Source organism: Bison bison, unplaced genomic scaffold, assembly GCF_000754665.1.
Source record: "Bison bison bison isolate TAMUID 2011002044 unplaced genomic scaffold, Bison_UMD1.0 scf7180017864167, whole genome shotgun sequence".
Classification (NCBI taxonomy): domain Eukaryota; kingdom Metazoa; phylum Chordata; class Mammalia; order Artiodactyla; family Bovidae; genus Bison; species Bison bison.
The window spans coordinates 905,075-927,865 of NW_011494739.1; the positions used below are offsets into that span (position 1 = coordinate 905,075).

Genomic DNA, 22,791 nt, shown 5'->3' on the forward strand with positions numbered 1-22,791 from the left:
AATGTTTATTTAATCTTAACACTGCTCTCAAAATAAATATATCTCATCATGGTCCACAAGGCCCTGCATAAACTGGCCTTGCTCTCTTAGCCTTGTCATCCACCAACACCTCTACCCCTTGCCTTTTGTGCACCAACCCACCTGCATATCATTCAGTCCCTCGAGCAGCCATCTCCCTCTCCCACCACAGGGACTTCGCTCATGCCGTTCCCTCACTTCACCCCACCCCTTCCCTGCTTCATCTTGTTGATCTTGCAAATCTCAGTGTTGCTTGTGTTTCTATTTTTGCTTTGGCTGCCAGGAAGCTCTAACGCAGAGTTGAGGTCTTCCTACAGTAAGAGCCTAAGGCCTTATATAATGTGTGTGTGTGTGTGTGTGTGTGTGTGTGTGTGTGTGTTTTCTAACCCCATCAGTCTGATCTGTCTTGCCTTCCTCACCATACACTTTCTCTGCCTTTTCTTCTTCGGTGCCTGACACACAGCAGGCTCTCAATACATATAGTTGAAGTGAGTGGATTTTAAACTTGTGTTTTTCTGGCTGAATTGTTGGCATCTCTGTAAGCTGTCTTCACTCCCATTTGGAACGTGGTGGAGTATAAACAGTGTGGGGGCGCCAGGCACTGGGCCAGGCATCGCGTCTACCCCCACAGTTCTGCAGGGCAGGCTTTGCTATTCTTAAGTCATTAGAGGCAGCCCAGCAGGGGTGGGATATGTCTTTCTGAAGCCCTACAATGCTCTAGCATGACGCTGGGCACATGGCAGGGGCTTAGAACAGCGTGTTCATCAGCTGCCAACATTGAACTCACCTGGAAATCTCCAAGCTACACTTTCCCATTCTTAATTCTCATCATTCTAAGAGATGCTCTGGTTCTCTCAACCCCAGACTGTCCCAGCTCCATGTGAGGAAGCAGATTCCTCACTGAGGACTCCGGCTTCTTAGAAGAAAGTTTTTGACCCCAACAGGCCTGACCTCAAAGATTTGCATGGCAGTGTTTGCATGGCAGGACTATTTGCTTTGCTATCAGAGGAATCACTCCTTTACAGTTATTATTCAAATCTCCCCTCTGCCCTGGGTGGCGTTCCCATTTGGTCTTGGGCTGTTCTTGGAAGCAAGGACCTCCCTCTCCCCTATCTCCTCTCCTGGCTTTGGCCCTGGGTCCTTACCCATCCAGACTTCCCCAAACTGCCCAGCTCCAAGTTTCTTCTCCATCTTGAGGGACTCCCGGGGGATCTCCCAGGCGTCTTTCTCCCAAGGTTTCTGGGGCTTGGAGGACATGCAGGGCACTGTCAGCTTCTGGCAGAGTCCGTCGCTCGCCTCTGGAACAGAGCCCCCTGGTCAGCCGAGGGCAGGCAGCCCCAAGCCAGCCTCAGGCTTCCCCTCCAGGCCTCCCTTCCTGGTCCACTGCATCTGGCCCCTGTTCCAAAGGGCTGCTCCATTGAAGGTATTCCCAAGAGAACAGAGCATGGTGAGATGGCATCTCTGCCCTCCCGCTCAACAGACCAAAGACTTCAGGAGAATCCAAAGCAACTGTTTGTCTGGGGGGAGGGTCAGGAAGACCTTAGCAGGCCTCAGAGGCAGCAGTGCCCCCTTGACTAGGATTCCCAGGAGAGAGGCCCACCCAGCTGGGCCCCCAGAAGGGAGGCAGCCCCGCAGCACTCACTTTTATAGTGGGCCACCAGTTCCTGCAGGCTGCCGAAGGTGCTCCGGGGCGAGATGTAGAAACCCCCATTGTCCAGCGTGCGGATCTTGTAATGTTTCACCGTGTCCCTGTGCTGGGGGTCGTAGTCTCGCACAGACAAAGAGTAGCTCCCTGTGTGGGCCAGAGAGAAACCACCCGGCGTGAGCACCCTGACAGCCTGTAAGGCCACTGCTGGCACCGTCTTGACATCCGCACAGTGGAGCAGAGGGTAGGAGTGGGCGGTGGAGTCAGGCTGCCTGGGTGCTTGTCAGGCTGTTCCATGTCCTCCTGTGAGACCTTGGACACGTGACCAAGTCACTTTTCTTTGCCTCAGTGTCCTTATCTGTAGAATGGGATTGGTCATCATATCTCCTCCCCTCAGCACACTGCCTGGTGGTAGAAGAAGTAATGCTTGTACTCAGGATGTAAAAGCTCAGCAATGTTGGCTGTCATTGAGTTCATTATTTCTTTTTCTTCCTATTATCTATCTATTTTTCACAAAAACCAAGATACCACACCCAATTTGGTAAAAAAGCAAGGCTGTTTAGTACTATTTACAGTAGCTAGGACATGGAAGTAACCTAGATGTCCATCGGCAGATGAATGGATAAGGAAGTTGTGGTACATATACACAATAGAATATTACTCAGCTATAAAAAGGAAAGCATTTGAGTCAGTTCTAATGAGGTGGATCTGGAGCCTATTATATAGACTGAAGTAAGTCAGAAAGAGAAAGACAAATACTGTATATTAACACATATATATGGAATTTAGAAAAACAGTACTGATGATCCTACATGCAGGGCATCAGAGCAGACACAGATTTAAAGAACAGACTTTAGAACTCAGTGGGAGAAGGTGAGGGTGGGGTGATTTGAGAGAATAGCATTGAAACATGTACATTACCATATGTAAAATAGATGACCAGTGCAAGTTCAACGCATGAAACAGGGCACTCAAGTCCAGCGCTTTGGGACAACCCAAGGAATAGGGTGGAGAGAGAGGTGGGAGGGGGGTTCAGGATGCAGGGACACATGTATACCTGTGACCGATTCATGTTGATGTATGGCAAAACCATCACAATATTGTAAAGTAACTATCCTCCAATCAAAATAAATTAGTTAATTTAAAAAATAAAAATACATGATGTTATAGTGAAAGCAGTATGGGTATATCCATAGCTTATTTAAATACAAATACACATTAATTCTGAAAATAAAAGTTAGGCTGTTTAGAAGCAAACAAGCAAAAAGTTCAAACAAACAAACCAATCCAGTTCAACTGTTACAATAGAAACATTGAAATGTAAGTGTCCATATTAAATGTTGTGGCAGGCTGAGTCACTGCTGCTGCTGCTGCTGCTGCTGCTAAGTCGCGTCCGATTCTGTGTGACCCCATAGGCAGCAGCCTACCAGGCTCCTCTGTCCATGGGATTTTCCAGGTTAGAGTACTGGAGTGGGGTGCCATTGCCTGCTCCAGACTGAGTCACGGCCCCCCACAATGCCACGTCCTAATCCCTGACACCTGTGTGTGCATCACCTCACGTGGTAAAGGGATTCTGCACATGTGATTCAGTTAAGGAGCTGGCGATGGGGAACTATCCTGGATTCACACAGACCAGAAACACACACATCTTTCAGTCCATGGCCACGGTTCTGCCTTTTGTGAGCTGTGTATCCTTGGTTAAGTTATTCACTTCTCTCCCTCTCAGCTTTCTCCACCACGATAGCACCATGTCATAGGATATGGGGGAGGTTTAAATTGTTGCATGAATTACAGTTGACCATACATGCTGGCGCTTCCCTGGTGCCTCAGATGGTAAAGAATCTGCCTGCAATGGAGGAGACCCAAGTTTGATCCCTGGGTTGGGAAGATCCCCTGGAGAAGGGAATGGGTCCATGGGTCAGAAAGTTGGACACAACTGATTGATTTTCATGCACGCTAGGCTGCTGTGCTTAGTCGCTCAGTTGTGTCCGACTCTTTGTGAACCCATGGGACTGTAGCCCGCCAGGCTCCTCTGTCCATGGGGATTCTCCAGGCAAGAATACTGGAGTGGGTGCCATGCCCTCCTCCAGGGGATCTTCCTGACCCAGAGATCGAATCCAGGTCTCCCGCACTGCAGGTGGATTCTTTAATGTCTGTTGTTTGGTTGCTCAGTCATGTCCAACTCTTTGTAACCCCATGGACTGCAGCCTGCCAGGCTTCCCTGTCCTTGACTATCTCCTGGAGTTTGCTCAAACTCATGTCTATTGAGTTGATGATGACATCCAACTATCTCATCCTCTGTCACCCCCTTCCCCTCCTGCCCTCAATCTTTCCCAGCATCAGGATCTTTTCAAATGAGTCAGCTCTTGACAATGAATGAATAGGAATAATAAATAATAAACAATGAATGGATAGGAATAATATATTATAATGGACTATAGTTATATGCATTATAATAAGCTATATTGTTCATTACAGTGAATGATTAACCCCACAGGTAGAGGTTTTATATCACCATGTTATACGTAAGGAAACTGAGGTCCAGGGAGATGAAGTACCTAACCTGCAGTCACACAGCCTGTAAGTAGCAGAGCTGGGCTTCAAACCCAGGCAGCTGGGACCACACTCTTAATCACTCTGCCCGGTCAAGGAGAGGCTGACTTGGCTGGTGCTGAGCGGGGAAGGGCAGAACCCAGGAAGCAGCAGGATGGGACTCAGGGCACTTGTACTGCAAGTTTATTAACTCAGTGAGCCCACCTACGCTCACTCTGAGGGCGGTGGGAGTGGCCAGGCTCACCTTCCTGCCCTTGTGTGTAGGATGGCCCAGAGGGAGAAGCCGAGGGCTGTGTATGGCTTTATCTTTTTGCACCATTTCTTTTCCTCTGGGGGCTGGTAGGGAGTTTCTTGGGTGGGAGGAAATAAAGCCCAAACATTCCCTGACCTGAAACACAGATTGTGAGCGCTGTTTCAGCCACATTCAGGCTTCCCCAGTTCAGAAATCAGGGGGCAAGTAGAAGGCCCCCGAACTGATCGTCCAGGGTACTGTGAGGTCATACTCAATATAATGTCCTGATTTCTCTAAACCAGGCAGTTTTGAAGCTAAACCCAGTAGTAAAGGCACACTGTGTGCGATGTCTGAAATCACAGGACTCCTCCTTACAATCATCCCTTTGGCAAAACTGGCCTTACTCGATACCAGTTTGAGTTATTTGTTGTTTGGGGGCACTACTCTTTCCTCCTATGCAATGACCGGGCACAAAGCCACCCTCACAGCACGGAAGTTTCAGGAAGCAGGTCACTGACATCAAAATATCCAAATGCCTTAAAGGAGTTATTTGAAACAAGTCCCAGACAAGGTTGGCTTGGGGTCTCTTCCTACAGCCCGAGCCCATCTCATTTCCTTATGGAAGGAGAGAGAAGTCAGGCTTGTGGACAAGATATATTTTGATGGGTATATAAAAGAATCCAAGCTAATGAAGATCAAGTTCAGTAGGTTGTTGTTCTTCAGGGCAGTAACCACTGCATCTTACTTCCACTGACCTAAGTTGGCAGGTCTGGGGGCTGAGAAGGCTTGAACAAAGAGCAGAAGGAAGCCTGGCAGCCCGGGGAGGGGGGCTGGGTGAGTTGTTCAGACAATGGCATACCCCAAGCGAAGGATGGTGTCCGGTCACGACTGGGGCTCCCCTGTGTGGTGGGTGGAAACACGGGGCGAGGGGGACTGGCCTCACCTTTGGTGGTCTCACTGTCCCGGATCATGAAGGAGCCCAGCACGTTGCCAGGGGCCAGGAGTTGGCGCTCTGCATCTTTTCGGCTGATGCCCTTGAAGAACCACCTGGAGGGAAGGCAGGGGGCAGTGTGTAAGCCCGAGGCGGGCAGTCCTGTTTGACTATCGGCACTCTCGCCTGGCATCGGGACTCCAAGGGCCCGGATTCCTCTGGTGTCAGTTTTACTCAGAGATTCTTTGGGGGAAAAGCAGTCATTCCTTTGATATTGACATTTTACCACAAGTGAATCCAGTTCGCTGAGGCTGAAACTTGCAATTTGGGGCGCTTTCTTTAAGAAAAATAATAAAGCATTATAAATACTAATACAAAATGTTGCTGGTTATTCCAGTACCACCCAACATGAGGGATAAGGTGATGAGCAAAAAGACTGGGTGGAAAAATACAGCAGTCTTAACCAACTGTGGTCAAAAATCTTCCTTTTGCAGATTTCTCTAGAACGTTTGATCAACCTCTCAGGATCTTAGAGGCCCATATGAGTGGGGGCTGAGCTTTGTCATCACAGTTCATCTTCCTCTGTAGATACAGAGTTGAATATAACATCAGCATGGATTTCTAAGCTCAAATGTGAGATTTCAAATAATTTTATACTTGGCACCACATCCCTGGACCTTTCTTCATCCTCCTTGACTATTTGGGATCTTTAGATCCCCCCAAAAAATCTAAGGATAACTTTAAGCAGCAGAAACCAAATTTATTCCCTGAGGAGTGGTTCATGCACTGTGATGGAAAAAGCCCCAGACCAGAGATCAACTGGCCTTGACCCTGCCACAAATCTATGTGTGACTTGGAGCACGTTGCTTTCCCTCTCTGGACTTCTGTTTCCTCTGCTATCAACTGGGGAAACAGGCAGTTACCATTTATCAAGCTCTTATTATCCACCCAACAACTCTATGGAATCATTGCCTTTATTATCTCCATTTTACAGATGAGGAAATCGAGAAATAGAAAGAGCAAGTAACTTGCCTGGCATCACACAGCTAGTAAGTGGTGAAGGCAGGATTCAAAGTCAGGCAGTCTAACTCCAGAGCCAAAGATCCTAATCACCCTGCAACACCCCTGCCTTCCTTGCTTTCATTTGATAAAGTGATTCAAGCCATGGTAAAATGTTCAAGCAATGTTAAAGGTACACAGTAAGAGCTGTCCTCCTGGCAATCCCACCCCAGGAAGTTATCCTACCGATTTTGCACAGGAAGTAATGACATATACCCAAGGAGACTCAAGGCAGCATGAGACTGGAGACAGCTTAAGAGACCACTGACGAGGGATGGAGGGGCATCTACATGACAGACATGGCAACTGTGAAACGGAACAACTGTAGGCCCTACCTGGAATATCTGAACAAAAGAGGTGGGAGAGTATAGTGTAGAAGCTGCCACTTGCGTAAAACGGAGAGAGACAATCTTCTTTGCAGCATTGTTCACAATAGCCAAGACACAGAAACAAGCTCAACGTCCATCAATAGATGGATGGATCAAGAAGTTGCAGCACTTATATACAATAAATATTGTTGTTTCTGTTTAGTCATTAAGTTGTGTCTGACTCTTGCGACCCCATGGACTGTAGCCCACCAGACTCCTCTGCCCATGGGATTTCTCAGGCACAAATACTGGAGTGGGAAGTTATTTTCTTCTCCAGGGGATTTTCCCAACCTAGGGATCAAACCTGTGTCTCCTGCATTACAGGTGGATTCTTTACTGCTGAGCCACCACAGACATGATAGTGGAATATTAGCCATAAAAAAGAATAACACAATGCCATTTGCAGCAACATGGATGAACCTAGAGATTATCATACTAAGTGAAGTGAGTCAGGAAGGGAAAGACAAATACCAAATGATATCACTTACATGTGAAATCTGAAAAAATTATGCAAGTGAACTTACAAAACAAATAGTGTCACAGATGTAGAAACGAACTTATGGTTACCAGTGGGGAAAGGGGAGAAGAGGGATAAATTTGGAGACTGAGACTGACACATACATACTACCATACATAGATAACTAATAGGGACCTATAGCACAGGGAATCCGGAGAAGGCAATGGCACCCCACTCCAGTCCTCTTGCCTGGAAAATCCCATGGACGGAGGAGCCTGGTGGGCTGCAGTCCATGGGCTCGCTAAGAGTCAGACACGACTGAACGACTTCACTTTCACTTTTCACTTTCATGCATTGGAGAAGGAAATGGCAACCCACTCCAGTGTTCTTGCCTGGAGAATCCTAGGGACGGGGAAGCCTGGTGGGCTGCCGTCTCTGGGGTTGCACAGAGTCGGACACGACGGAAGTGACTTAGCAGTAGCAGCAGCACAGGGAACTATATTTAATATTTATAATGACCTCTATGGGAAAAGAATCTAAAAAAGAGTGGGATATATCTATATGTATAACAGATTCACTTTGCTGTACAGTTGAAACTAACACAACATTCTAAATCAGCTATACTCCAATTTTTTAACAAATTGGAGGAAGATATATGTAGTTTCTTAATCAAGTATAAAGCATTTGGGAGGACTTACAAAAAACTGATTGCTTCTGGAAGGGAAGTAGCTGGCTGGGGATAGGGTGGGGGGAAGACTTTTCACTCTTTAGTCGATGTCCTTCTGCACCATTTGCATTTTGAAACATTTGAGAATACTGCCTATTTCAAGGCAAATGAGGAAGTAAGATTCCGTCCCACGCTGATTTCCAGGCCCCAGCTGCTCTCTTCAGAGCAGTCTCTGTGAGCAGTCTCTTGATGTGGACACAAGAGCCTGGGAGTGCAAGACTCATATGGGTATTCAGGTCAGTGGTTCTCAAGGTGGGTCCCTGGATCAGCAGCATCCACCTCACCTGAGAACTTGTTAGAAATGCCAATTATGAATTGGACAGTCGAGGAGTGGGGCTCAGAAACCAGCATTTTAACTAACCCTCTAGGTGATGCTGATGCACTCAAGATCGAGAACCAGCCATTAAGTTATCACCCAAATGATAACCCACCATATCTGTCCTCTGCACCTGGCCTTTTCCACTCAGCAGTTATATTGCTTTAAGGAGTAATACCAGCCATGCCTTCTTCAAGGCTGCTGCAAGGTGAGGTATGGTGCAAGAATTGTCTAAGTGTTCAGAGCCTGGAGCAGGGGAGCAGAGCACAGATGCCCCAGGAGAAAGCCTGGAAGGACAGAGAAGCAGCCAACCCTGCCCCCCTTCCCGACGCCACAGCATGTACGGCATGTGCTGGGGGCATTCCAGGACAGAAGGGTCAGGGCTGGGAGTGAGGGCTTCCTCACGGCCACAGAGGGGAGATTTCACAGGGCAAGGAAAGGGGTGTGCTAGGAAAGGGGTGACTTTAAGATGGGAAGAGCCCGTTTTAACAGGTAAGCATCCCAAACCATTAACACCATCTAGCCAGAGGGAGGAGGCAAAGGAGATAAAACTGTGGTGACCATCAGGTTTCAACTTTTTTACTGGCTGATTCTGAATTGAATCTATTGCCACCCTGTAGTATGGCCATCTTCTTACTTGTCAGTGTCACCCTACACACTGTGAACATCTCCAGGGAGGAAGCCTGCCTGAGTCATCTAGTATTCCTGGAATAAGGACTGGGAGTTCAGTGGATGCTCAAGGGTCTGTGGAATGATTGAGTGGATGGATGGATGGATGGATAAAGTACAACTGTCTGTTTTCTGAGTCAGATCAGATCAGTCACTCAGTCGTGTCCAACTCTTTGCGACCCCATGAATCGCAGCACGCCAGGCCTCCCTGTCCAGCACCAACTCCCGGAGTTCACTCAGACTCACGTCCATCGAGTCAGTGATGCCATCCAGCCATCTCATCCTCTGTCGTCCCCTTCTCCTCTTGCCCCCAATCCCTCCCAGCATCAGAGTCTTTTCCAATGAGTCAACTCTTCGCATGAGGTGGCCAAAGTACTGGAGTTTCAGCTTTAGCATCATTCCTTCCAAAGAAATCCCAGGGCTGATCTTCAGAATGGATTGGTTGGATCTCCTTGCAGTCCAAGGGACTCTCAAGTAGACACAAAGAGCCCGCAGTAAAGAATGAGGGGTCACAGTGATCTCCTTGAGGATGGGGGATGTCTCATTGGCTCTGTGGCCCCCAGTTGGCACAGGGCCCAGGGAGGCACAGGCACAGGCAGGCTGAACGAGTCATGTGAGGAGTGACTGGCCAGGTGCGGGCTGGCTTGCCTCTCAGAGGACCCTCCTTGGCACAACTGTTATACTTCACCCAACAAATATGCATTGAGCACCTACTGCATGCCAGCCTGTGTGGAGGGTGCAGGATGCAGTAGAGGACAGACCATGTCCCTACCCCCATGTGCTCCCATTCTAGTGGGGGAAGGCAGACAGTGAACTGGGGACAACCAAAGAAACAAGACTGTTTTTGCTAGTGAGAAGTGTTCAGAAGAAGTAAAGCAGGGAGTCACAGAGTCACAGCAGGGCCCTGCTTGAGACTAAGTGGCCAGGGAAGGCCTCTCTGAGCCCCAAAGGATGAAAAGGATCCAGCCAGGCAAACAGCTCTAGGAAGTGTGTGCCAGGGAGGGGAGACGGTGAGCACAAAGGCCCTGAGGCAGAAGCAAGGCTGGCTCAGCTCATGCTTGCTTCTGGAGGGCAGGGAGATGGAATACTCACTCCTCCGTCTCCAGAGAGTTGACGCGGGCAACGTAGTTGCTTGGGATGTAGCCCTCTTTCCGGGTGGCCAGAGATCGCGCTCTCCACCACTCCCCAGACCTAGGGGGCAGAAGGGAGCAAAGGGGTCAACCCCCCAGCCGTGGCCTAGAATATCCCAACAACAGGAAGCTGGTAAGGTGAAGGGCAGGGCCACTACCGTCCCAGCCCCCAGCCTGCACCCCATGATGAAGGTAAATATCTTTACAACAACCCTGGGGCTAGAATCAAGCCCTGTCCCTACATTCACAGTCCACAGTCCTAGGTCTTTGGCCTCACCCTCATTCCCTGGACTTGTGGCCTTGACCTTACCAACCATATATTAGGCAGGGCCCTGTGCCCATGGCAGATTCACAGTGTGCTGGCCAGAGGGACTGGGCTCAGGAGTCTGACCAAGCATAAGCGGTCCCAGCACATATTAGATACTCCATCTAGTGATGGTGAGGATTATAGGAGATTGGAGGTAGCAAACTCAGAGATCCATGGATCTGAATGCAAAGTCACCTTAACAGGGTCTGTTCCATAGGTAAGCCTGCCACTTAATCATAGGAGTCCAAGAAAGGCTTTCCTAGGAAAGCACTGTCAGCTGTCCATCCTTGCCTGGATGTACACCATTAGCCAGCACACAAGCCCCTTTACTGTGGCTAAAACCTAGATTAACAGCAAACCCTTCTTCCTTTATTATGATCACATTCTCATCAGTCATTTACACTCTAGTATAATATAGCCTATCAGGTTCTTTATTGAAACACAAGAGAGAGCAAAATTGAGTATTAGAGATAGCTATGTCTTAGGGATGGGGACTCACTCCTCCAGGACCACCATCTGGTCCCCCTTTTGGAAACTGAGGTCTTCATGGTGAATGGCATCATAATCATACAGGGCAACCACAATGATATCCTCAGAACCTGTTGGGAAGGGAGACACATGGGATGGTGAGGCTTTATCTGAGCACACCCACAGCCCTGGGTGTTTCCCACCCCAAGACCTGGCACCCAGCCCTGGACCCCTTGATGTGTGTGTTCAGGATACAAGTAAGCACCTTGCCAAAGCGCATTCTTGAGTTCAAAGCTAATGGAGTTATGTTCATGCTGTGAAACAGCGCTATAGAAACACAATGGCCTGTACTAAGTACATTGGGGGCAAATTAGGGGATTTTCAAGGGCGGTTTTGACTGTTTTGGGTTTTTGCCTCAAGCTCTCACCAAGCACCCAACCTAATCCTCTACAATCGCCAGACTCCACTGCACGTGCCTGCCAGTTACTTACCCTCTGTGGACCCTGGCGGGTTGCCGTTGCTGCTGTCAGGCCACTGTGGGGAAGAAACGGGAGAAGAAAATGAATCCAAAAATGTGTGTGGAGCCATGGAAGGTTGTGTCAAAAAAGGATATCCCAACCCCATGTGTCATGGGGGGAGGCCCAGAGGGGGCTGGGGAAGTGCCCAAAGTAACACAGCACATTAGGGGCACAGCTAGTACAAGGATGCAGATCTCTAGGGTTATAGGCTCTGCCTTAGACATACTGGGGGACACTACTTGTCTCTTCCCCTCAACATACAGTGAGGGGAGTTGGTCCAGATCAGTGTTCTCCAAGCTCTGTTTGAAGAGCTCCTAGGTCTACCAGCAAGCCCATGAATAAAGGCTCCACTACATAAAACAACCTAAGTGTCCATCCAAAGGGGAATCGGCACCAAATTAAGGGAGCTGCTCTAAGCAGCTCTAATAGGAAGGAGGCCACTTCATTCCTGACACAGCGAGACCTCAAAGGGACATTGTTGAGTAAACAAAGCTAGTTCTTCAGAATGGTAAAAATGATACACTGGTATAAAACACATTCTCACACATCCTAAACAGTTTCTGTGGACACATACTGTACTGCTACTGCTGCTAAGTCACTTCAGTCATGTCCGACTCTGTGCGACCCCATAGACGGAAGCCCACCAGGCTCCCCAGTCCCTGGGATTCTCCAGGCAAAAGTACTGGAGTGGGGTGCCATTGCCTTCTCCGACATACTGTACAGGTGTGAGTAAATTCATGGAAAGAGGTTTGCAAGGTTCCCTGCTAAACTGACAACAGCTGTCATCTCTGGGCTGGGGTGTGGTATTTCTAGGGAGGAGGGCACTAGTCAGCAGACACTATAGTTTTAACTGTAATTTGTGATTTTTATTTTCAAAGAGAATGAATTTGTGTGTCACACATGTAAGTAAATGCTAATTTAAAGAAATAGCTTTGGGAAACACTAAGTATATCCTTTTTGGAGAGATGCGTAAAGCCCATTACAAAGATTCATAAAGGCTCTGGGAAGTCCTACAGAAAGGAGTGTGTGGCCTGGTGCTTTGCAAGCTGATTTGACCTGGGAATCCTTTCTCAATTACTACATTACTGCTAAATCAAAGTTCTGCATGAGCAGAGCAATGAATGGCTGATAATAATGTCCCTTAAACTTGATGTTCAGAGAGAACGGGCAAAAACTGATGGGAGAAAACCTCTACTTCCCACTACGGACAAGTCAGGGGGCCTCAGAGAACCTGAGACTCTGGAGCCCTGGCCACAGAAAGGGCCCCAGGCCACGCAAGTTAGGAGAGAAGCTGACCTGAGAGTGACTTAGGGTTTAGGATGTCACCTCAGGACATCACCAGTGTGGGAAGTTCTTCTAAACTCAGGCTGTATTAATGGAGGTCAAGTGTCAGAAGATGGGAGGTGCCTATTTCACTCTTCTCCCATTTCTAGAATTAGTCCTGTTCTAGGCATCATGCCTGGAGAAGGGCAAGCAGGTGAAGAGAGACCAGGAACCCATGTTGTGTGAAAAATGATTTGGAAGGAAAGGGTGGATTGGGATAAGATCTTCGCCTTCCATCTCTACAAGCTCTCATGGGGTAAAGGTAGTGGATGTGTTTGGGGCAGGACTGAGAGAGGAGGTATAGGATCCAGGAGTAAGGGTTATGGGGTAATAGGCCTCCCTTCAACACGAGGAAGAACTTTCTAAAGAGCACCAGGAAGAAGTGTACCCCTGTCTCTGGAGGCAGTGCTTGCTGGGATAGCTTCAGATAAGGGGATGGACGAAAGGAACCCAGAGGAGAGAGAACCCCAGCGCTGAGTTTAGAACGACCCAGCTCTGCTGCCTCCCAGCACTATGAGCCCAGGGAGCCTTTTAACTTTGAGCCTCTGTCACCCTGGCCATAAGAAGCATTAACTCCAGCCTCACAGCTTTTGGTGAGAATTAATGGCCACCTCATGCAAAGAGTTGACTCATTGGAAAGGACTCTGATGCTGGGAGGGATTTGGGGGCAGGAAGAGAAGGGGACGACAGAGGATGAGATAGCTGGATGGCATCACTGACTCGATGGACATGAGTTTGAGTGAACTCTGGGAGTTGGTGATGGACAGGCAGGTCTGGCATTCTGCGATTCATAGGGTCGCAACGACTTGGACATGACTGAGCGACTGAACTGAACTGAACTGAACTGAATGGTATAGAAACAGCTCACTCCAGTGCCCAGACCACAGAAGATTTCCAAAGAACAACAATGCTTGTTACAACTGTTACTGCTGCTCTTAACAGCAGTAACAGTACTGTCAGCCCTATTACTAGCACTATTACTGTAACCACCACTATGACTATTGTTCTTGCTCTTCGAACCATCACAACTACCATGACTAGCAGGGTGACTTCTGTGGCGACTACCGCCCCCAGGCCCCCACTAATGCCAGCATGACTACTGCTCCTGTCACCAGCAGCTGGCGCTGCCTCTGTTACTTTGTTCCTGCCACTGGGACACTGGAACATGCACTGAGTTTGAATCCCTACTAACCATGTAGCGCTCAGCAAGTCATTTAATGTCTGCGTCTCATCTCTAAAATGGGTATAAAACAAGCTGTGGCCCACAAGAGCACTATTGTGCAGGTTAAAGGTGTTAATAACCATCATGCACTTAGGATGGTACTTGGCTCATCGTAAGCTCTGTGTAAGTGTAACAGAGGTGAGCAGATACCTCTGCTAGTATTACCACTTCTCTCAGAGACTCTGTGCTGGAATTCCTACCTCCATTGCTATTATATTCCCACCAGTATTGTTGTTACTCTTACTACTACCATTGTTATTACCGCTATCACCATGATACTGATGCTGTCTGTCATCAATACCGTCATTTCTTCAACTGCTGTTGTGACTAAGCTGCTCGTTCACTACCTTCAGCACTGATTATGGTACTGGCCCGGTGGGACGGCTGGCTATGCCCCTGGGACCTGGTCACCCAGGCTGAGTGGCCAAGGCGTGTATCCTGGGGAGTCAGGGTGCTGCTGGTGACTGGTCAGCTGCATTTCACCCCAGACTCAACCTGCTCACCCTTGGGATAACAGGGAATGGTGAGAGTAGTTTGGGGCAGCGTGGGGCAGCCCCGGACAGCCGCCAGCATCCCCTTTCTTCCCCCACTCACCCGCTTGCCCGAGGACGTGGGATCCGGCACGTACAAGGGGCTGTGTGGGTTGGTGTTGGGCTCGGTTTTTGAGACCTTGCCTCCATTCCGGAGGAACTTGGACTTCACGCATCCCATCCTGTGGTAGAGAGAAGGGAGATGAGCCCAGCTTGCTCTGATCCCTGAAAGGGGGAGTCTTTGATGCTGGGCTTGAGACCCCCTGTTGTCAGGCTGGCTCCCGTCCCTGTGTCAGCCCCCCTACCTCACCCTCACCGTACAGAGCTCACTCTGCCCTTGTCAACTCTGGGCTTCCCCATATCCACATCTGCCACGCACCCACGCAGAGCTGACAAGTTGTCAAAGTCACGCTACCAAGGACCCTGGCGATGGGAAGTTTATTGAGAGAATAAATCGTGATGATCATTGAAATTCAACACACTCTGGGGTCAGAAAGCCTGAGCTGATACTTGGTCCCTCCCCCCTGCCCCCACACTAACTGCTCACTTATCACTCCCCCTGCTCCCTAGTCTCGGTTCCTCATCAGCGAAATGGGGATAATAATACAGCCTACTCTCAGGGTGTTGGGAGGATGAGAAAGTACGTGGGTGGGGAAATAGTCTAGAGTCAGGCTCTGAGCAAACAGTAAGACTATACTTTCATTATATAATAAGTTAATATTTTATATTAAATGATAGAGATCAGGGCACATAATGTGGCTCAAACAGTCAAGCCACCAGACCTCTCACATAACTTTATAATTGCCTTCTAAAGCTTCCTTCCTTCTTCCCTCCCTCCCTCTTTTTCTTCCTTCCCTTCTTTCTCTCATGGACTTATTTGGTCATTCATTCGTTCATTCATTTACTGGGCAAACATTTACTGAGCACTTTTCTTTCTTTAAATTTTTAGTTATGTATTTATTTTGGCCTCACCACATGGCATCTGGGATCTTAGTTCCCCAGTCAGGGATTGAACCCATCCCCGCTGCAGTGGAGGCATGGGATCAAACCACCAGGAAATTCCCTACTGAGCACTTTGCTAAATCATGACTAAGACAAGCAAGGTCACGGCCCTGTTGGAGCTCACCCTGGAGGTGGATGGGAGACACAGATAAAGATCAGGTAACAAATAATTAACAGGATAAATTTAGCTAGTGAAACGTGGAGGATGCTCAAAGAGGATGTTGATAGGGAACAAGCGCGCGGGGCCTCTCTAGACAGGGTGGTTGGCGAAGGCCTCTCTCAGGAGGAGATGCTGGACCTCAGGCCCAACTGACACAAAGCAGTCAGTTATGTAACACTCTGAGGGAACAGTGTTCCGAGCGAGTGAGGAAAAGGTGAGTGCAAACAGTGAGTGCAGAGGCCCTGAGGCTGGAATGTGCTTGAAGAGAATCAGGTACTGAAAGGAGGCCGGTGTGGCTGGGTTTCACAGGCAGGAGGGAGCAGGTAGTATATGACGAGGCTGCCCCATCTTTACACTGGTGAGGAATCTGGATTGCATTCTAAGGCTGATGGGAAACCAGGGCAAGTTTCATGTAGAAGGATGACAGGATTCAATCTACACTTTAACCCTGTCAGCTATTCAGCTGCTCGGTGGAATATGGCCTTTAGAGAATAGGTCAGAAGTCCAGGCTCAAGATGCTTGATGGTGGCCTGGCCTGGGGTGGTGGTTACTGAGGGGGTAAGCAGCAGAAAGGGTCAGGGGACATTTTGGTATCCCTTGCATTATCAACTTACATATTTTGGAGGTAGAGCTGACAGACTTTGCTGATGGATTAATAAAATTTAAAGAAAACACACTGATCCATCAGAGTCAAAACTTCATCGTTAAAGTGGTGGAAACGTTTATTCTTTTCTCAAAATGTGCACATGTTTGCTGAGAAGTCACACAAGGAAGTAATTGTGTTCCTCATCTCTGCACAATTGCAATTTTCTTCTAAAGCAGTTATACTTATCTTGTTAAAATGAACATGTGTTTGTGGCTTAAGAAAAAAACCCAAACTGCTAGGTTTATGGGAGTTATTTACTTACTTTTTTAAAAAGATTCTTTTCATTTACAAGGATATTTCTGTCTATCCTGGTGGGAATTGGGAACAGTTTACCACCTCAAGACTTAAGTGGTTTCTGCTTCATTCTCCTTTTGTGAATAAAGTAAGTAACTGATCCAAACTTCTGGAGTGCTGGATCATTAATTTGAAAATTTATTGCAATTAATTACTGTTCTATAACATACTCATATGAACTGAAAATGAAAACCAACACCTCTCTGGCTTGTGATAAATATGTATTACAGTTGTGGGAAATAAAACACTTATTGTGAGGTTTTATATGACAGAAAATCATATTCCTATATATTTTGATTAAGTTAAGGGTGATCTGGGAAGAAGATGTCTGTGGGAGGTAGGGCAGCTCTCTCCACCTCTCTGAGCATGTATTTGGTATTCATCATCAATTTACATATTCAACTTGGCCACAGGGTCTTGAGGGGTAGGTCTCCTAACACATAAACACATGATCCAGGGTGGTGGTGAGCACAGAGTGAGTTGAGAAGTCTGAAGGCGTCTGCCACACAGTTAAGTTCTACGGAAGTGCTAATCGTATCATTTCCATTTACTGGCAGACGTAGCCCTGCCCTGGGAGAATACTGTTTGCACGTCCTTTGGCCCTCAAGTTTAGAGATCTCATAACACTTGAGAAGTTAACTTTTTAAAATAGGGAATTCCTGTTAGTTCAGCTTTTGCACAATGAAGTATTTTTTTTAAGTGGTATATGGGCAAGAGTCAAATTTGCATAAAACGTGATTTCCCCCTAAACCAAGAGAACCACGCCACTGCTTGTCCTAGAGTGGCCTCTGAAATGCTCATTTTCATGACCACTAGACACAGCAATGTAATGTGAGCCACGTATATAATTTAAAATTTTCCATAGCCGTGTTTTTTTCAAAGTAAAAAGAAACAAGGGAATTAATTTTCAGATGTATTTACTTTCCCCAATATGTCAACATTGTTATTAATGTGATCAACATAAAATGATCAATGAGATACTTTATATTCTTTTTTTTTAAAATGTTGAGTCCTTATATCTCAGTGTGTGTGTTACATGTCCAACCCATCTCAGCTAGGACTTGCCATGTTTCATGTGCTCAAGAGCTGTCTGTGAGGACTTCCCCTGTGGTCCAGGTCCACAGTGGCTAAGACACTGTGCTTCTAATGCACGGGGGCCTGGGTTGGAACCTGGCCAGGGAACTAGATCCTACATGCCACAGCTGAAGATCCCCGCATGCTACCACTAAGATCCTGCATGCTGCAACTAAGACCCGACCAAAGAAATAATATTAAAAAGAGAGCGAGAGACCTGTCTGTGGCTGAAGCTACTCTACTCAGCAGTGCAGATACAGAACATTGCCATCACAGCAGCACCCCAGAGACTGGTCCTGCTCATGTCTGTGTTCCTTGGTGCTCAGCTCAGCACCTTGCCGGCACACAGTAGGAGTGTAACACATGGTCAGTGAGCAAATGTGTGCCCAAAGCCCATGCTTTCTGTAGTCAGTCCAAAGTAAAGGCATCTGGACCTGGCTCCTGCTCCAGCTGGGATGCAAAGACTGGGCACACAGAATTACATTCCCAAGGAGCTGTTAGGTATTGGCAAAGACAGTCAGAAACATGCAAAGACTTCTAAAATACCTGTTGAGTGAGAAAAACAACCTGCAAGACATATATAATATCAAGCCATTTTGTGAATCTAATATATATTCAGGTTCTTCCACTAACATATATGTTACATTGTTCATAGTAAAAACAACCTGTGTATAATAATTGAACAGCAGAATAATAAATCGAATTTTGAAGAGAGGGAGGGATTTCAATAAAGATTTGGGGAAATTCAAGAATGTTTCATAAAAGCACCGTCTTTCAAAGGGAATTTGAGGGAGTTTATGATAGTAAACCATATACAGAGCACTTCAAGACTCAAAAAGGGTTCTGTTGCACCATTTGAAAGGAAGGATGATTGAATCAGAAGCCTGGGTCCCCGTATTGGAGGCAGATTCTTTACCACCTGAACCACAAGGGAAACCCCTATATATTGACAAGTGGTTCCCAAATGGGCTTCCCAAATGGGCTTCCCTGATAGCTCCGTTAGTAAAGAATCCGCCTGCAATGCAGGAGATCCCAGTTCGATTCCTGGGTCAGGAGGATCTGCTGGAGAAGGGATAGGCTACCCACTCCAGGAATTCTGGCCTGGAGAATTCATTCCATGGGCTGTATGGTCCATGGGGCCACAAAGAGTCGGACAGGACTGAGCGACTTTCACTTTTTCCCAAATAGATGATGCTGGTGTTTGGCTGGGTTTTGGAACCATGGGATGAGGTAGGGAGAGGGCGAGGGAAGAAGTTTATATAACCCAGGGCCTCTCTGCAGGATGGAGACCACAGAGTCACTCGAAGTGAGTTAGAAATGTAACAGAGTGCCTGGCTACTTGGAGCATGGCCAGCATGGAAACCAGCAGCATCATCATATTTGAGCTGTTGGAAATGAGGAACCTCAGGCCCCACCTCCCAAATCAGAATGTACGTTTTTACGAGGCCCAGGTGATTCGTGTGATTATTCTAGTTGAGAACTGGGCATGGTGAATATTTTTTGCTCTTGCTTCCTCAGCTGCTGCCGCTGCTGCCAAGTCGCTTCAGTCGTGTCCGACTCTGTGCAACCCCAGAGACGGCAGCCCACCAGGCTCCCCCGTCCCTGGGATTCTCCAGGCAAGAACATTGGAGTGGGTTGTCATTTCCTTCTCCAATGCATGAAAGTGAAAAGTGAAAGTGAAGCCACTCAGCCGTGTCTGACTCTTAGCGACCCCATGGACTGACTGCAGCCTACCAGGCTCCTCCATCCATGGGGGTTTTCCAGGCAAGAGTACTGGAGTGGGTTGCCATTGCCTTCTCCATGCTTCCTCAGCATCCATCCCTTTTCTGATAACCGTGCCTGGATATTCCTTAGGAACCCAGCCTTCAGTGGGGCTTCTGGGGGCTAACCCCTCCCTTGTCTTGAGGGATTGACAACTTGATCCAGGACCAGCCCATTAGGGAATTCCATGTCTTCCTGACAACCAACGGTGGTTGGTTCAGTTATAGGTATGTATGTGATTCTATCTGAGGCAGTCTGCCCTGGGGTTTTGCTGGGAAAATTAGGGAGAAGGTACTCTCTTTCTATAAGCGTTGTTGTAGATGTGGGTGTGAATGTGGACGTAGCTGTTGATGTGGACATAGGTATAGATGTAGGTATAGATGTGGATGTGTGTGGCCATGGATATGAAAGTGGATGTAGACGTAGGTGTAGATTTGAGTATAGATGATGTAGGTGCGAGTGTAGAAAACTGGAGCTCTTGGGAGCCATTCCGACACCATGAAGGGAGGGACTGCCTTAGAGGGAAGCCATCACAGAGGACAGCAGAGCTGAGCAATGGGGACAAAGTGATTCCTGAAGACATGTTTAAACACCTGGATCCAGCTATGCCTAAAACTTTTCAACCTCGGAATTTTTCTAATTCGCGAGCAAGTAAATTCTCAATTTTGCCTAAGGCAGTTTGAGTTGGATTTCTGCCACTTGTACCCAAAGAGTCCTCACTGACTCTTGACTATTCCAGGCAACACTCCGAATTGAATGAACTAGGGTTTCTGGGGATGAAGGCATAGAATCTGCATTTCACACAAATCTTTAGGAGAGTCTTATCACACTGAAATTTGAGACCCACCAATGTATAGTGGAAGGAAGGCCAAGCTTGGAGTCTGAATACTTGGCTTTGGATCCCAGTTCTTCCACTGACGGCTGTGTGACCTTGAGTAAGGCTCTTGCCCTCTCTGAGCCTCATTCTCGCCACCACCACCACCACCCCCACCCCCGCCCCTTTATAATAGGAGGCACTTGTTTCTCAGGCTTGGCCTGAGGTCCTGCGGGACAGGGATTTGAAAGGCTCTTTGAAATTTCTGAAAACACATGTTTCTTGTCTAATTTGACTCAAAACCAGGCTCTGAGAGCAGAAGTGGCTTGCCTGGCCCCACATTAACTTAGAACAGCTGATCCCCAGCAAAGACACTTCCTCAACTCACTGCTGAAACCCCTGGAACCTGGAACCTGAAACCAGCTCCCTGTCCCCTTGGTTTCTGTAGGCACTGCGTGGAAGGGAAACAAGAAAGTTCAGCTTGCTTGGCCTGTCTGCTTCCCATGGTCACCGTGCTGGCCACAGAGGCCTCAGAGACTCCTCCTGAACTCTCAGAACACTGCCTGAGCAGCCTGTGGAGTGGGCGGGAGGTGGTTCACTAGGAGCTTTTAGGCTCAAGCAGTGGCTTCTGAGGGCTGGAGGCAAGGAGCCCTGGAATTTAGTTCCACCTCTGCCACAAACTCACTGTGTGACCTTAGGCAAGGCCCTTTCTCTGGGCCTCAGTTTCCCCAACTATGAGATGAGATGTCGGGTGATTAATTCTCTGAAGGGGACAGCTATAGTCCTTTCTTGTGTAGCAGCTGCTCCTCCTCCTTCTGACAATATCTCCTCGATTTTTTGGGGGGAACTACCCCTCTCCCATTCTCAATTCCTGGACTGTGGCAGAGCTGACTTCAACCTCTGGCTGTAGGGATGGGTCTGTGATGAAATCTGGCCAATCAGACTTGCAGTAATAGAAGCAGAGGTGGGCATGTGACTCAGTTCTGGCCAATGAGAATCACCCATTTGGCTGGAAAATGGGTGTTGCAAAGCAGAGCCTAGTAATGAAGAAATACAGATTCTTCAACTCTGCATAAAGCAGATATGCTCATGGACTTTCCAATATCCTTCTTTTTCTGCTTGAGCCAGTCTGAGTTGGATTTCTGTGCCTTTGAACCTCAAAGAGCCCTGCTGAGTGCAAAGGAAATTCTTACAAAGGATTGCAATTCATACTCAGGTGTAAATGGCTTACGGCAAAGATTGCCTAAATAGGAAGTTTTGATAGAAGAAAGTAAAGGGGGTACTAGACCCATTAGAGTGGGTGGGGGGGTGTGTGGAGTATGGAGCTGGTGGCACTGAAGCCATGCCTAGAAAGGGCCTGACATGGATTAGGCTGTCCATATACATGAACCCATCTGTCAGATGGGGAAATGGAGGCCCACAGCAGAGAGGATTCCTAGGTGGTCAGTGGCAGGTAGAGCAAGAACCCAGCTCTCCTGCCTCCCATTCTCCACTGGGTCAGGCTCAGAGGCTACAACAGGGAAAGTGGGAGGAGAGGGGATGAGTAACCCAAACAGGAAGTTTAGGAAAGCAGATCACCAGGGGCCCAGGGCTCAAGATTATCCATTTAGAGGAAATTTCCCTTCTCAGAATAGCTCAGCCATGGAGGCAGGGGACAAACCTTCCACTGTCAGGGACCAAGTCCCTGAAGAGTTTTCAGGAACACATAGCTCCCTCTCTTCGGATTCCTTGACTCTTCTGAATGAACCAGCCAAACCTCCAAGTGACTGCTATCGATGATGGACATTTAGGGGTCACCTCTGACTCTCCATCTCTTCCCTTTTCCAACTGTCAGCTTCTTTCTGATCAAGAGCTCAAAACTTTGATTTTGCAAATACCCAGAGGGAGTGGGTGTCATGCCCTGGTTTACACAACAGCAAGTGACCGAGCAACATAGGAAAGAGGAAGTCAGGTCTTTGGTCATTTGCCTGACTCAGCCAGAAGGTTGACTCTGAGATGTATGTGTTCCAACCACTTGCTCCAAACAAGTAGTAAATTTTTAGCGTGTTCAATGTTACCTCTGGGTCACCTGATCAACTCCAGAACTCAAGGGCACTTGTAAGCCTCCTTAGAATACTTCTATCTTTAAGGTAGGCAGAGGGCAGGGAAGTTTGGAAAAATATAGGGTCCAGAGGATCCTCTGGAGGAGGGCATGGAAACTCACTCCAGTAATTTTGCCTGGAGAATTCCATGGAGAGAGGAGCCTGGTGGGCTACAGTTCGTGGGATTGCAAAGAGTTGGACATGACTGAGCAACTAACACTTGAAACCAGAAAAAGCTGGGTTTGAATGCCCTTTCTGCTTCTTACAGATAAGTGAGCTTTTTAAAATATAAGTCAGATCACATCCCTCCTTTGCTCAAAATATCCCGGGGCTGCCATCTCACTTGGAGTAAGAGTCCAAGTCCCCTCTGGCAAGGCTGGCAAGGCTCCATGACCTGGAGTCCCCTCAACCTCACAGTCCTGTCTCCTCCAGCCCTCCCTTGATTTTTTCACTTCAGCCACACTAGCCTCTTGCTATTCCTCAACT

At 47.8% G+C, this 22,791-nt stretch overlaps 1 protein-coding gene across 1 annotated transcript in view; it reads right to left on the minus strand.

Annotated features, from left to right (window-relative positions):
* The window catches only part of HCK (HCK proto-oncogene, Src family tyrosine kinase), a 45,890-nt gene that overhangs the window by 12,726 nt on the left and 10,373 nt on the right, over positions 1-22,791 (minus strand). Inside the window, exons 2-8 of the mRNA XM_010841736.1 lie at positions 14,538-14,655; positions 11,372-11,414; positions 10,912-11,011; positions 10,068-10,166; positions 5,392-5,495; positions 1,661-1,810; positions 1,164-1,316 (exon numbers count right to left, since the gene is read on the minus strand). Of these exons, the coding sequence (XP_010840038.1) occupies positions 1,164-1,316; positions 1,661-1,810; positions 5,392-5,495; positions 10,068-10,166; positions 10,912-11,011; positions 11,372-11,414; positions 14,538-14,654 (766 nt within the window). The 5' untranslated portion in view covers position 14,655. The remainder of the gene's footprint in view (positions 1-1,163; positions 1,317-1,660; positions 1,811-5,391; positions 5,496-10,067; positions 10,167-10,911; positions 11,012-11,371; positions 11,415-14,537; positions 14,656-22,791) is intronic.